This window comes from Tribolium madens, unplaced genomic scaffold (assembly GCF_015345945.1).
Source record: "Tribolium madens isolate multiple individuals breed KSU strain unplaced genomic scaffold, Tmad_KSU_1.1 Scaffold_19;HRSCAF=116;Tcas5.2_LG9, whole genome shotgun sequence".
NCBI classification, from domain to species: domain Eukaryota; kingdom Metazoa; phylum Arthropoda; class Insecta; order Coleoptera; family Tenebrionidae; genus Tribolium; species Tribolium madens.
Genome location: NW_025400983.1, coordinates 6,866,154 through 6,882,158, shown reverse-complemented (window position 1 = coordinate 6,882,158; position 16,005 = coordinate 6,866,154). Strand labels below are relative to the sequence as shown.

General features: G+C 33.1%; 2 protein-coding genes across 3 annotated transcripts; both read left to right on the top strand.

The window, feature by feature from the left end:
- Nucleotides 1–4,905: 4,905 nt before the first annotated feature.
- LOC123009090 (protein glass-like) lies at nt 4,906–12,564 on the top strand. Its single transcript, XM_044405218.1, has 5 exons — nt 4,906–5,014; nt 8,477–8,738; nt 8,791–9,097; nt 9,153–9,393; nt 11,653–12,564. Exons 2-5 carry the CDS (start codon nt 8,521–8,523, stop codon nt 12,063–12,065), a joined length of 1,179 nt encoding a protein of 392 aa, XP_044261153.1. The 5' UTR covers nt 4,906–5,014; nt 8,477–8,520; the 3' UTR covers nt 12,066–12,564.
- Nucleotides 12,565–12,995: 431 nt separating this feature from the next.
- Nucleotides 12,996–15,785, top strand: LOC123009075 (facilitated trehalose transporter Tret1-like). Of its 2 annotated transcripts, XM_044405207.1 has the most exons (3): nt 12,996–13,050; nt 13,865–13,939; nt 14,090–15,785. In XM_044405207.1, the coding sequence occupies exons 2-3, from the start codon at nt 13,879–13,881 to the stop codon at nt 15,403–15,405; spliced, it is 1,377 nt and encodes a 458-aa protein (XP_044261142.1). In that variant the 5' UTR covers nt 12,996–13,050; nt 13,865–13,878; the 3' UTR covers nt 15,406–15,785. The 2 variants fall into 2 exon arrangements, with proteins under 2 accessions (XP_044261142.1, XP_044261134.1); XM_044405199.1 differs by lacking the exon at nt 12,996–13,050 and having other exon boundaries at nt 13,744–13,939; nt 14,090–15,782.
- The last annotated feature ends 220 nt before the right edge of the window (nt 15,786–16,005 follow it).

Sequence of the window (16,005 nt, the reverse complement as noted above, 5' to 3'; positions counted from 1 at the left end):
ATCAAAACACAAAAGCTTGCTTTTTCACCCTCACGTAACAAATTACACGCAATGCAAACATTTAGGTTGCAGGTAAGTAGCGAAATCCTTAGGCCAAATACAGGTGTTGCTTGCTTCTGAATAAATTAAACTCGATATGAGCCACTTGGCCAAACAACTTTTATTTATTCAGAGTGGAGTTGATCAGTGTTACAGCACGGGATAAAACTAACAAAAGGACGGATGGTAGTAAGTCGTGGCACGTGGCTTTGTGATATATAACACCAACGATTTCATCCGCAATCGGTTAGCGAAGTGCTTGTAGATAAACATCGATAAGTAATTACTTGTTATTGGAGGAGAAACCGCAAAGGATAACTGCGAATGGAATCAATTAAGACATTTAAACAGACTTTCTGATTGAATTTTTTCGATAATTTTTAGACAAAATTTAATTTGAATTAAAAATTTTGGAATTAATAATTTGGAAATGGGGTTGGGAAGCACACGTGAACTTTTAAACGGATGAAAGTTGGCGACATGTCGTCTAACGTGTGTCTGTTATCCTCTTATCTACCACAATATCGAACAAGGGAACAATAAGTGATACTTTCGTCCTTAAATTGATTACTTTTGAGATTAGTATTGACAAACACAAGATTTTTTTACTCATTTTTGATTTTACATGAATATTTTTTTTTACATTTTTCTATATTCTAAAATTATTTACAAATAGAAAAGGCAAGAATGGCAGTAGGTAAGGGTAAAGCTCTCATACCGTGCTTTCAATTAAATTTGTGATTTTTTCTTCCATTTCTACATCATTCAAGATTAACTTAATTTCAAAAACAAAAGTTTTATATTATTGAAATGAATGTACTTATGTACAATGGCGAGCATAAAATTTTGGTAGGTAATGTCATTTTGAAACTTCATTTTTTTGTCAAAAGAAGTAGTTTCCCAGTGTAATTTTAACTAGAGGGTATATTAGGGAATGACATTGACTACTAAAATTTAATGCTCGTTATTGCACAGTTCCGATCACGGAATTTTGGACGATTTGTCATTCGTTTGACATAAAAATGTAAAACTGGCATAATTTTGTACAACAAACCTCATTTTCAATTTTTATAATTTTTATCCTGACAGCTAGGAAAAAATTACAACAAATCAATATACCTAATTTATTGAAAAATCGTATATGTCCCCGGATAGGTGAAACGACTCTTGTATAAAATATAAGATAAAAAAATTATTTAAATTTTTATTTTTTGGGGTTTAGCCCTGCTTGGTTAAAGACTAACTATTTTTCTGTAGAGGTTTTTGTGTGGCAAATACGATAAAAGTTATTAAAAAAATTTGTTTAGACTCAACATTTAGGCCCGTATACCAAATTTCAAAATCATTGGCCAACTAAGTATGATCTTTATTTTTTTAAGTTTATTAATTTACAAATCAAAGAATTCTATTTGTAACAGTTCTTTTATTACGAATAAAAAAATTACATTTAGATTATTAGTACTAAATAAATGTTTTACGTTTCTGTTAATAAAAAGCAATTAGGAATCACGGAAAAAAAATGAAAAATTTTCGGCCACCGAAAAATGAAAAACAATTATAGTTGGCCGATGATAAAATATTTATTTTTGTCGCCTAGAGAATTTTGTGTTAGTTGGTATCGGTTGGTAACACGGCGCCCACCGGTTTTTTTGAGTCATTTCTGCCGTCTGTCATTAAAAATAAAATTTACAAATTATTAGTTATTAGTGTTACAACATAATAATATTAAATAAAATATTAGAAACAGAATTTAGTTTGCACTCCGCCCGAAATTCGCGAAATTGCCGAAGCAACAACGCAAAATTTGTTACCTGACAAGTCAAAAGCGGCATCCAAAAACTAAATAACCCTAAATTCATTAAAACACAGTGTGCTTTTATAGATAGCCATAAACGACTCCTACTGGACACCTTAATAAACGTATTATAAACGCAAATTAGAAAAAGTTATTTAGTATCAACATTTTTAATTAAAATAAGAAAAAAGGGGGCACAAATTAGAAAAAATTGCATAAAATACTCGTTTTATAATGGCATTGGCGCACTCATCCCATAGAAAACTCGCCTACGGCTCGTTTTCTAACTTGGGATTTTTAATAACTTTTTATCGTATTTGTTACATAAAAGACACTTTACTCCACAGAAAACTATTTTTTTTTATTTTCAAGACATACTTGATTTTTCGAAACTAAAATTATGTTAGAAATTAAGTAATCTTTAACTAAGCAGGGCTGAACCTCAAAAAATAAAAATTTAGATCAAACATCAAACGTCGTTTTACCTAACCGGAGACATACTGTATACAAAAACGTACTGCTGTCACTATTGTATCAAAAAATCGACGTCAAAAATAAATTTTAACTAAAATTTTTTTAAATCTTAACTCCAAACGTCAATCATAATGACAATAAGCGTGGTTTCGATTGACATTTTTGAATTGACAAATTTGTTCAAAATTTCGAGTTCGGTATTGTACAAAATGATCCACAATATGACTTTGTCTATTGACAATACTGAATTGTGAATTTAATTTTTAATTACTATAACTTCTGGTAACTTAACGTTGAGAGCTGTGCATGACAGTTACTGACAGTAGGTACTATTCACTACTTCAAATTTTTAAATTTCAAATCAGTTTTTTATTAAAGTAGAATTTGATAACAAAAAACAAATTTCTCAATTGTTTATTAAAAATTATTAAATATGTCGAGACACGAGATATTTAATTTTCACTGGAAATTGCATTATTACGCATTGAGATTATTAATCGCCGAATAAGAAATGAGTGGGTATAAGTTAAATATTTTTTTCTTTAACAATTTCTATTTTTTAATAGTAATTACTTCATTTCTAAATACCTAAGTACTATAAATTTTATAGGTAACGTAAATAAGCAATTACTCAATATGTTTTTTATTTATTTTTTTTCAAATGATCGATTGCATTGTCATCGTGTCACCACTGTGTGGACTTCAAAAACATTTTTCTCAATACACTTCACATTTAATTTTGTTTTTTTGCAGGTGCACATGTACGAGTCCTAAATTTTTATCTAAAAACATTCTAAAAATTTGGGTCGTGTTCCAAACAAATTGAAAAATCACAAAAAAGTTAATTTTTATAGACAAACATTTATATCGGCTGGCTACTGGTCCACAAGTGTTGACTTCTGTGCATTTTATCTGAAGTGGTATAAAAGTTGTTTTATGTCAAGAATAAATACTTCAAAATCACATGTTAACTCATGTTTTACAATCAACACTTTTGTAACAATTATTATTTTAAGATTTAATCACTGCGATTGTAAAAACATGATGATGCATCGACGAGATAGGTAGGTACTACGAGATTTACATAAAAATAAAATATTAAATATTTTGTTCAATACATCAAAATTTCAAACGTGAAAAAAAAAATTCCTAGATCATGCTTCATCACAAGAATAAGTAAACTGTTATTGACACACAAGTTTTGCATAAACTGTTTCTAAGCACATGATTATCCGGATTATTTCTTCGCAGAAACTGACGCAACAAAAATACTGTGGTTGCACGTTTATACGAATTAAAATTAATTAAGAGTGGTTTGGGACTAATTTACATCTTTGCCACATTACACTTATCGTCTAAAGTTTAGTTACAATTTAATATTTTATTTATTTTTAACACAAATACACTAATTTTTATGTTCCTTGATGATAAAATATAAATTTCATTTAAAAAATAAAAACCATGTCATTTCGGCTTTATTTTCTCGATTTATGTTAACCCAAGTATGAATTCTTGAAAATTGATACGTACAATAGTGTCAAGCCAGGCCGGGGTGTAATTCAATATCGTCTCAGCCATCTCACGAAAAATAATCCCGACATTTTTTATAATATAGGAAGTACAGCCTGCAGGGTGGGAAACAAATTTCTTTTCACATATATTTTCCCAGACGATCTTTTCCACGGAAAATATTACAAGAATCGATTGCGTACTCCGCCCTGTCTCAATAATAGAACAGGACGAGCTCTCCCATTGGCCGGAAAACTCCGGCGACGAGCCAAACAGGGGGGATTAAAAGCGGGGCACCGCCCATTTTCAGATTTTCAACCATGAAAAACTGAAAGAAAATTATTTGTGATTAATCGATTTTGAAAGAGGATGGTGTCGAAGGACTTCCGGATCGACGATCACAGGGATGGATTAAGTTCAAGTCAGGTGGTTAGCGGGTGGTATAGCGAATATCGATGACTACAAACCACGGGAAGCAACGAAATGTGACACCGGCAAAAAAAGACAATAGGAGCATTTGAAGAATGCAAAAATTTTAATCTAAAAAACATCTAATTGAATTTGTCGTTCTTGTTCAGAATGGTTCAAGTGTTTCCGCCATCCCAAAAACTTAAATTTGCAAGTTGTTAACAAAATAAAACTAACATTTTTAATTTTTAACACCAATACATGAAACATTATTATATCTCACTTAGCAGGAAAAAGTGAAACAAATAAATGTATTGAAACAAGTTTTTTAGTGCAAATAAAAATAATAAGAAAAACATTTTTCAATTTTAGTTTCCCCAATTATTGATGATAGTAAGAATAAATCAGCGGTTAAATATTTTTTTATATAGGTGTCAATCATTGGTTTTGTGATAGAAGTAATTAGTGCTTTCTGACGCAAAATTCGCTCATCTTTTATCACCGAAAAAAGGAAAAAGTTGTTGAAAGAGTGGAAGTCCACAATTTGTCCTTCCACCGCAGATAAATCGCTCAAATCAAGTGTCTTGTTGATGTAATAATAGATGACACCCCCGATGGGAAGGGGCGCGGGGCAGTATTGGACGCAGATAGGGTGATCGGTCACTCATACCACTGTTTAAAACAGTTTGAATATGTAAACTGTAATGAACAGATGATCGGGCGGGAAATCGGACTTTTCGAAAAATGAACCGAACACTCGTTTATTTTATTCAAAATTGTTGTATCAAGGTGAGTGTTCAAGTGTTTGTGGAAATTTGAAGTGGATTTGTGTGAGATTAGGATAATTGCTATTGTTTTTGACAAATTGATTATCTCCGGCTTTAGGAAATTGTGGAGGGTTAACAACAGGTTTGTTACCATTGAACGGGGAATTTCCATTTTTAAATTAGCAAGATTTTTTTTGTTTTGATGATATTCCAGATTGCAAAAAAATATTAGTCCAGAAAGACTGAGGGATAATAAGGATACTAATAATTTCTTTATACACACATTTAATTTGATTTCATTTATTTCACGTTAGCAATGAATAGCCACTTAAATTTTGGGAAAATATGTTTATGACGACACGTCAATCAAACCTATGCTCGAGTTCAAAAAACAGGTCAAAATCAGCAAAACAAAACTGATGAGTTATCAGGTGACACACAAGAGACTATTTTTTTCGTTGGTGACCTTTTTTATCACTGTTATCATTAGAAACCTTTTATTGTACCTCGATCGAGCATAATGATAAATATATGCATTCGATTTCATTCAACCTTATTTGGAGTAATTTTCGTAGAATCGTTACAATGAAAAAATATCGTCATGTTTCAGCGAAAAAGCGATTTCAGGCTCGGTTACCATGACGACCAATTAATAGAGAACTGCCATTGTAGGGTTTCAGGGGTTGGTATGGCATATTAGTTTGCAGGAAATATTTTCAGGAAACAAATTTCGGGTGCTTCCTTTTATCAAGTTTCCTGGTGGTTTATTGATAGAATACAAATGAGACCAAAATCGACTAAGTAGCAATAAGTAATTAAAAATTAAAAGCTAAGCTTTAATTTGAGTTTCTACTAAAGTTTCAGATGGAAATTCTATCTTAAAGGATCTGTAATAATTAATTTGTACTCAACCTATACATACTTAAACCAGTTGAATTAATTTTGTTCTTTCAATTTATTTGTTTCAACAACCTCAAAAAAAAACTACCCATAGTTGATGAAATATTTTTGTTGCCTCTTTTTTACAACAATTAATCCAAAATTAAAATGCAAATTAAAAATCAACGAGTTAATTCTTCCTCGAAAATTTAATTAGCTACTTTAACGTATAAACAGGGTGTGTCAGAACTCACGCCCTATAGAGAAAATTTCAAGTAAGATAAGATACCAGGAACATGGAAAAAGATGTTGACATTTATTTTTTGGCATTTGACATTTTTTTTGTCTATTTAATGACTGATGACATTCTATATGTTTTTTTATAATTATTGAGCCCAAGGAGAAAAAGTTTGCCAATAAAAGTCACAAATAACATTAAACAGAGTTACAATGTAGAATACAGCTTCCTTGTTTCCTCTTCTAATAGCCTATAGCAAAAAAACTTGTAAAATTATTTTTTCTAACAACAATAAATAGAGTCAAAGTGCAAAATTTAAACTCTTATAACTTCGAAATTTTTTTAACATTTTTTTTTACTATCTTGATATCTTACTTTACATGGCATTTTTCTCTGGGGCGTGAGTTTTGGCGCACTCTGTATAACAAGCTATTGACAAAAAATCGATTTTACGATTATATCTAATTTAACAAATATAGAAAACTATTTAAAATTCAGCACGTACTTATTAAATACTTACTTTAAAAAAAATCACCTACGATTTTATTTAATAATTTTAGTTTAAATAGAAAAAAGTTTTTTGGGGTACGGATAAATTTTGAGTCACTTGGTAGGTACATACGTAGTGATTGCGTTTTTTGTACCTTTATGTTGTCAATTAGAGCTATTTTAACTATGTGAGTCTCCAAAATAAGTCTTTTTCGGACTCAATTAGGCAAAATAGTTATTTTGGGTTACTACTAATAGCTTTTCGGATGAAAAAACAATTTGGATACTACTATTACTATTTTCAAGAAATTTTTACTCTGATGACATTAATCATAAATAATAGGAGGTGTGAATGAATTTTTGAGAACTGTATTTTAGGTACTTGTAACAAAATAGCTGTTTATGTATCAAGTACGCAAAATAGGGTTTTAGGGGACGAATCGTAATTAATGACGAGGCGAAGTAGGAACCGAGTCTTTAATAAGAAGAGTCACCTAAGACTTTTTGCATACGTGATGCATACAAGATTTTTTTGTTAAAGCTCCCAAAACACGAATTCACACCTCTTATTAATAAAAAAAATTTCGCCACTATAGTAACCAATTTAATTTTTTAGTCCGCAAAAACTGTTTTTGGAGACCGAGTACGCAAAGTAACTATTTTGCGTACTATTTTATTGAGTCTAGAAAAGACAAATTTTGGGGACTCAAATGAGTCCACAAAATGGCTATTTTTGGGAGCGTATATAAAAAATAAATATTTTAGTAAACTATTAAATTATTTTTTAAGAATATTATTAATTAGTTGTAAAAATAAAAAAATGTACCTCATTTTCCAAAATGTATTTTAAAATTATAGTTATTTATTGTAACAGTGTGTTAGAGAGCGTTTTATCCACGCAAGAATGTTTAACCGCGAGAACGTCAGTTCGAGCGTTTAATTTTCTTAAGCGGATAAAACGCGACTAACACACGACTGCAAAATAACGTTTTATCCACAATCACAGGCCCAAATTATTCCAAACTTAATTAAAAATTAAACTGACATTTAAACGTCACGCCAAATGTGCTTTCGGTTAAACGTAGTAAGCTGTTACGCGGTGCGCTGGTTACTAACAGTGGAATAAAGTTACTTTATTCCACTAGTGGATAAAGTGGTACTTTATACGCATCTAAAGTGTGGAATAAAGTCTCTTTATAGAGTGATTGTGGATAAAATCTATAACATGTAGCTAAAAATAAGTACATTCTTAGTCTAAATATTAGTTAATTCGTTGCTCATACCTATCCCATAGTGTACTCGTATCTAATTAAGAATTACTTATTTCTTTCAAAAAAACATATTACAAATTACCTTCTCTTGTTATTCGACCTGAAGCCATAAATTTTCTAAAGAATTATTACAAACTAATTGATCTTTTAAATGGTTTTTTAATCTCATCAGGGAAATATTTTTTTCTATCTAGTCATTGGTTTTGTTGAGGTTGTAAGAGAATTTATACTTATTTATTTTTTTACTTACGTATTTGACTTTAATTAAATTAATAATAAGTTTAATTTATAATTTATATCAAATCCATATTTGTAATAATTTTAAAATAGATTTCAGTCAGTATGTGAGATCTCATTACACTTTGACCAATTTAGGATAAATGTTTGAAATCTATTTTAGAAAATTTTTTAGTTTGTAATCTTTTAATTTCAATGGTTTTCTTGTTCATATTTTTGATATGAATTTTTCATTTTCCTTAATTCTTATTTTTTTCTATTTTCGAAGACACATCACTTATTTTGCCACCCACTTCCCAGCTTAAAAATTCCTCCATCGCGAAACCTTTTACCATTTTCCAAATCTCGTACGGCTTCTGTTTTGCAACAGGTGCGCAAGTTCGTCGTTTGATTTGGTCCAGATCCAGCTTCACGATGGATGCCAGTTACGTCCCTAACAACCCCCAGTTCGGTCTTCAACTCGAATGCAACTGGAGCTCTGGACCCAACACAACACTCCAACCCTCAGCGTGCACCGACGACCTCTCCTCCTGTTGGAGCGAAGACATGGGCTCTTTCTCCCTACCTCTAGATCTCGAGCCGTTACCGAGCCTTTTCCCGTTCTCACCTTGTAACAACACCACCAACTACAAGTAAGCCATCCAAACTATCGCTTTCATAGCAAAAGTAATTTTCTATTTCTAGAAGCGAAGCTCAAAACCAACCCTCTCCTTACAAACAACCCTCATCCGACATGGCCGACGTCCTCCTCTCCCTCAAACACGCAGTGGTGCATCCTGGCCAAAACCCCGCCGAGAAATACGACCAGCAGCACCTCTACCACCCCCAAGTGCTCCTCTCTCCCGGGGGTTATTCTGGGACTTTGTGCGATCAGGGATTTACCCAACAACCCATGTTTCCGAGTATGTCGGTCAACGTGTCCATGAATATGACCATGCATGGGTACCACCCGTCTAGTTCCTATCCAACGAGTGAAATTTCGTGTCCCCAGGTACTTTCCCGACTACTTTATTGTTATTATTTTTGAATTAGAACTTTTTTGGAAGGTGCAGTGGAGTGCAACTCCGCAAGCTAACTCTCCACCCACATACCAAACCCAAGGACTTTTGAGTCCTTCGTATGGAGGGACGACTTATTCGTTCACTGCTGATTTTAGGCCTCCACAGGAAACACCTGTTTTGAGTTCGTATAAATCAGTGCCTATGTCGTTCTCCTCGCCGAGAAGGAGGCATAGTATTAATATTATTGAGGAGGATAATCAAAAGCCGAACGTTTGTAGAATATGTGGTGAGTTATTTATTTATTGTAGGTGCCGTAGCAACAATTTTTTTTTAATTGTCCACCAATCTATGACATAGTTTATAGGCTTATAATCCCATATTTTCAATAAAAAAATTATCAATTGCAATCAATTGTTTCGAGTCTAATTATAGTAACTGTGCATTTTAATCCGTATTGTTAGGATGTTATAAGGTGATTTTATCTAAATTCCTTTAAATCTTTCCGTTCTTTTAATTAGTTACGTATCAAAAAAATTTCGTGTTCATTTATTTGAACCTATTATGTGCTTACCTATTTCTTTATAGTACTATGAAAATATTCTAGTATGTATGTATAGGTACCTAGATTTAAAAAGTTACTGTTACAACACTATGAAATGTATTGCTGATTTGTTGTCATTTTTTACACAAATTTATTAAAAAATCGGCCAACTAAGATTTTTTATTTTTATCAAGATAGCTTTTTAGTAACTGTTAAAAAATTAATTGAAGCCAAACCTTTAGGTCTGTATAATTTCAAAAACTTCGGCCAATTTTGATCTCTCACTTTTTTTTATTTATTATTATTTCCCAAATTAAAAAAAATTATTTGTAACAAAGATCGCAATGAAAAAACAAAATTGTATTCATAATAATATTAATCAGTGAAACGACTTAATTGTTAAACACTACTTTAATAAACTTAAACTTAAATAACGGGTGTTTCTTTAAATTTGGCATCAAAGCTATCTTTAAATGTTTGATTGTGAACAAACCATCGTATTGAAAGATAAAATTATTTTGAAAACCGACTTCTCTAAAACTTCTTCATGGGTGTTGTTACTCCTCAACTTTTTCTTGCATTATCTTTATGAAATGTACTTAATTTATTATTGTTTTCTTCCACCCCATTACCACTTATTATCCTTACTATAACTCCTTGGTTGCTTTTTCATTAAGAAATCCAGAAGATTGTTGCGATGTGTGTATTTATGACGAAAAATTAGCATTTTTGCTGCCGGAAATTTCATTGTGTTTCAGTGACTACTTAAGTTTGACTTAAGTAAAATTCCGAAGGCATTTCAGCAACGCTTTTCGGTGAATTTGTGGCTGTTTTTTTGGGGAATGATGTGGTTTGTCAATTTTATCATCTAATTTCAATATAACGTGACCGCCTTTCTCTCTACATCAGAACTATTGTATTTGTATTTTTGTGAAGAAGTTTTAGAGAAGGTTGCGAATCGAGTTTTCAAAAAAAAAATTTGATAATTGTTGACAATAATTAACTATTCTGTCTCATTATACTTGTGTACAACCTCTTCAGATCAGTGCTTTCAGCGAGAATAATACAACTAGCAGGTTTTGTCACCCACATGACATCAATAAATGTCAAAATTACAGTAGACCAGCTATTTTTTTTTAAATTCTGAGCAAATTGGTATTATTTTTGTAACCTTGAAACGGATATAATTTTCCATTATCTTCACCACGAATATAAGTAAGCTATTCTTAAATTACATATAGATCATTTTGAGTCGATTCATAGAATATTTTTTAATTGCAAAGAAATTTTAATCCGCGATTAATATCCATTTGGTAATCCAATTTTTTATTTGTTTTAATAAATCAATCCTACTCCTACAAATTTGAAGGGAAAAACAATTTCGTTATCATGAATATTAAAAATTTTGGACTTTACCATTTTTAAATAAAATGTGATGTATGAAACGCAAACTAGCAATTAAATTTCAAATCTATCAAGATTAAGATATAATTAATCAAGAATTTTAGTACATAAATATGACACATTATGGAAAAACTTCCCTACCTTTGTATACATAGGTATAGTTATTGTATTGACTAATTATTCGGAAAAAAAATTGAAATCATTTATTACTGATTATGAAAACTGGTTATTATGAAAACACCAAAAAACAAAAGTAATTTTATAAAATACATAAAAACATAATTGCGGCTGAAGTGTTGCTGAACTTCAACTTTTATTTATTCTGTAAAAATCATTCCACATAGAATAGCAGTTATACCGCTTTATTGAAAATGACTTTTGTTTGTAAATTTGACCTACTTTATAAAAATAACTTTTACTTGATTTCTATCCGTCTATTTTTGTAAAAAAAGTTTTATCATCAGCTTTGAAAAAAAAAATTATATAAAAATCTGTTTTCATATTTTTTATAATTGCATAGTAATATTTTATGCTAGTTGTTTAAAAAAATGCCTCTTTCAGTCGTTTCAGCCCTCCATTTCGTAATCCTTCCTCTTTCAGGCAAAAGCTACGCCCGGCCCAGCACCCTGAAAACCCACTTGCGCACGCACTCAGGTGAGAAGCCCTACCGCTGCATCGACTGCAACAAATCTTTCTCTCAGGCTGCCAACCTGACAGCGCACGTCCGGACCCACTCCGGGGAAAAGCCTTTCCGGTGTCCTGTCTGCGACCGTCGCTTCTCCCAGAGCTCCTCCGTGACGACACACATGCGCACCCACTCGGGGGAGCGGCCCTACCGCTGCCGACTGTGCAAGAAGGCCTTCTCCGACAGCAGCACTCTCACCAAACATCTCAGGATACACAGCGGCGAGAAGCCCTACGAGTGCAAATTGTGTCTTCTGAGGTTCAGCCAAAGCGGCAACCTTAACAGACACATGCGGGTTCATGGGGCTGCCAGTATGATGCCCCCATGACAGGGGCTGCTCATCTGAAACGGTTGGGCGTTTTGACCGCTTTTATGAGAGTTTGTGGGATTAGACTCGGGGAATTGCACAACAATTAACAATGGCTGGAGAGCAAATACGTGGCTTTGGCAAAAATATGAGATTTATTTAAGTTAACGTGAGAGATTTCCTAGCAAATATTTGAGGTTTTGAATGAGTGACAGCTCAAATGTGATTAAAATGTTCGGAACGAAACTTTCCGCGAAAGGCCAAGCAAAGTCGGCCAAATTTACTTAATAAACAGTTGTTATCTGTTGTATAATGAAACTTATCACAGTTTATGCAACTCAAAAAAATGTAAAACTATGTATTTTGAAAATAAAAATAACAACACAATACAAAGTTTTTAGTCAAAATTAAAAAAAAAACACAACACAGCCCTGCCAAAATTTGAAAATAATTTTAACAAATGCAGCTGTGGCAATTTTATACCATGAACAAAAACACGATTTGCCCGCCACACCAAACTTTTATTTAAAACACAACGCGATCCAACCACAATTCTCTTTTATTCTCACCAACAAAAAAATATTATACTACATATAATGTTCTTCATTCAGAATTTTTTTAATCTTTTAAAACATTTTATGGTCCACTTCTTTGTTTATCTTTTTGTTTCACCTAAAATAAACAATTAGCGCGTTTTCCTAAAATTAAACAATATAGCAACACAAGAAATAACTTGATAAGAGACAATAACAACATTTTTAACAGAAGCAAATCATAAATGAGGTAAAACGAAGAAATAAACTCGGTGCATCAAAAGGAAAGTTTTGAGGATGTGTTTACAAGAAGATTTTCTATTGAAAAATGATAAAAAAATTGTAAGAAACGAATTTTTAAACGACAGCCGAAATACAATAAATACAAACACTCTACGCTAGTTGTAGTAAACAAGATAACTCGTGAGAGTGCAGTGTAGAGTTGAGGTTTTGTCATTGCACGTATTGTTAAGGTAATAAACAAAACTATCGATGTGTTAATTAATTGTTGTTGAATTTCTCGCGGGTAAGAAAGATAAGAGCGAAAATTCTAGGGCAGGTCACCAACTTACTTTCAATTGTTTGATTAAATCAGTTCGTATCTCGCACCAAAATCCCAATTTCACGACGTGGTCAAAACGCACAATCCGGAAATCGAAACCCAAATGCAACGATTTGTTATAATCGAATTCATGTAATTACCAAAGAGAGAAATTTTAAGTATTAAGGACTAGTCATTTTTGTAAATAAAGATCTCAATGTTGATATTTTTAATAAAATATTCTGTACAGAAGTTGTGTTTTTTGATTAGTGGTCAAGGAGAGAAAACTCTAAATCATTTAAATAAATACAGGGATTTCATTTTTGTCACGGCTGGCAATGTTAAACCATCATAAATCATCCGACTCTTAGTTTTCAAACAGCGAACGAGATTAATTTACCCAAAAATAGCTCCGGTAAGTATTTCAGTCATTGTTTCACCTTACAAATATTTATACATCTTACTCGAATTTTTATTAGTTTTGTTACAGAAAAATATTTAATTGCTTTTCGAGTCGATTATTAGATTACAATTGTTTTGCTCAAAATTTCAAAAAAATCCACACTTGACAATTTAAATAAGATAAGAGAATTAGAGGGGAGGGTTATTGTTTTATTACGGGGATCTCGTCACAGCAATCATATCGATTTCAAACCTAATCCAAGATAAAAATTGAAAAAGTGAATAAATTGCTTAACCGATATTTCATCAATCTAATTGTGTTTCAACAATGGATCTTGACACAGATACCGAATCTCCGATGCTTCATCCGGCCGCTAACTCCACCCGGAAGCTCAAGCAGTACTTCGCTGCCATTTCCGGTTAGTACTTCCACGTTTAACTTTTTAATCACAATTGGTAACAAACTTGGTTTAAAACAAATATGGTGTAAAATTTAAAAAAAGCCAGCTTGTTGATGTTTTAATTAATTTTGTTTTATATTGCCACCAATTACTAAAATTTATTTTTAGTCTCTTTGGGGGCCCTATGTGCCGGCACATGCCTCGCGTGGACCTCCCCAGCCCTGGCCCAACTCTCCATCACCGCCAACTCCACCGAGAGTTTCCACCTCACGGACTCACAAGGGGCCGCAGTCGGGGGAATGATCGCCATCGGGGCCCTAATTTCTGCAATTCCGTCCGGTTTCCTCGCTGATAGATTCGGGCGAAAAAACGTGATTTTCGTCCTTTCGCTCACTTTCCTCCTCAACTGGATTTTGATAATCTTTGCACAAAATGTGACAACGTTGATAATCGGGCGTATTTTCGCCGGAATTGGGACCGGAGCCATTTGTGTCGTTGGGCCGATTTACATCGGAGAAATCGCGGAGAAGTCAACAAGAGGGGTCTTAGGGGCCCTTATCAACATGTTTCTCTGTTCCGGGATTTTACTGACCTGTGTGTTTGGCTCGTTTACCACTTGGCGAGTCTTGTCGATGATTCTGGCAACGGTTCCGGTGATTTTCGGCGTGAGTTTTCTCTTCATGCCGGAAACTCCGGTGTATTTGGTGAAAACGAAGAACTTGGAAAAGGCCGAGAAGACTTTAATCGAGTTCAGAGGGAGCAATTATGACATCAATACCGAATTGAAGGAAATCCAGAGGGAAGTGGAAGCCTCGCAACAGAATTCGGCGAGTATCAAGGACATCTTCACTTCGAAAGCCAACAGAAGGGCTTTCATGTCCGTGGTTGCAGTCCTCGCTTTCCAACAACTCTGCGGAGTCAACGCTGTTGTCTTTTACACCGTGCCAATTTTCCAAGCTGCTGGCAGCTCGCTTCCGCCGGATGTTGTCGGAATTATTATCGCTCTTGTTCAAGTCCTCTCAGCTTACATTTCTCTGCTAGTCATCGAAAAGGCTAACCGGAAATTCTACCTTATGCTCTCCTCCGTCGGAATGCTCCTTTTCCTCACAGCTTTGGGCATGTATTTTCACCTCAAAAGTCTTAATGTGGACATCGGCCATCTCAGTTTTATCCCCATTGGGAGCGCTGTTATGTTCATGATTTCTTTTTCTTTCGGTTACGGCCCCATTCCATGGTTGCTCATGGGTGAGCTGTTCGCCCCCGAAATTAAGGGTGTAGGAAATGGGTTCGCGATTGCAACGAATTGGTCGTGTGCTTTTCTAGTGACTTACTTTTTCCCCATTATTAAAAGTGGGCTTGGGGCTCACGTTGCGTTTTATATTTGTGCAGGAATCAATGCACTTGCGACTGTTTATGTCGGGTTTATAGTGCCTGAAACGAGGGGCAAAACGCTGCTAGATATTCAACAAATTTTAAACAAATAACTAACTGATTATCAATTCTATTCTATTCTCTTAATTTTATTTATTTATGACAAGGTCTCACTAGGTTAAGTTTTTGTACAAGACTGTATAGAATAATAAATAAATTATTTTTGTAGTTATAAAAATGTGTTTATTATTTTTTATCTAATATTACTATAATAATTATACAAAAATGGTCGCAAATTTTATCTAGTACGCATTGTTGGCTGCCTAACATGTTCTCTAAGAAGTCGAGAATGTCTAGCGACATCTTGTTGCGAGTTTTCGGTTCTTTTATCACAATTCTAACTTACAAGAAGGTTTCTATGACCCGTAACAATTTTGTGCAGCAAACATTAATTCTATATAAATCAATATTAAATACTTATTTGTACCTAAAGTTATTGTTATTACATATCTATATAAATAAATTAAATAGTCTACATCCCTACGGTTTTTTCTTGAAAGTATCTGGAAGAAGAAGTGTAAAGTTGAGCTTCCAATTCACAAAGAAGATTAGTTACATTTTTTTGGAGTTTAAAAGAAATATTATGTAGATATTTGATATTGTTTACTTTTTTTGGTTTCCTTACAACATAGTTGTGTTGAAATGTAGACATT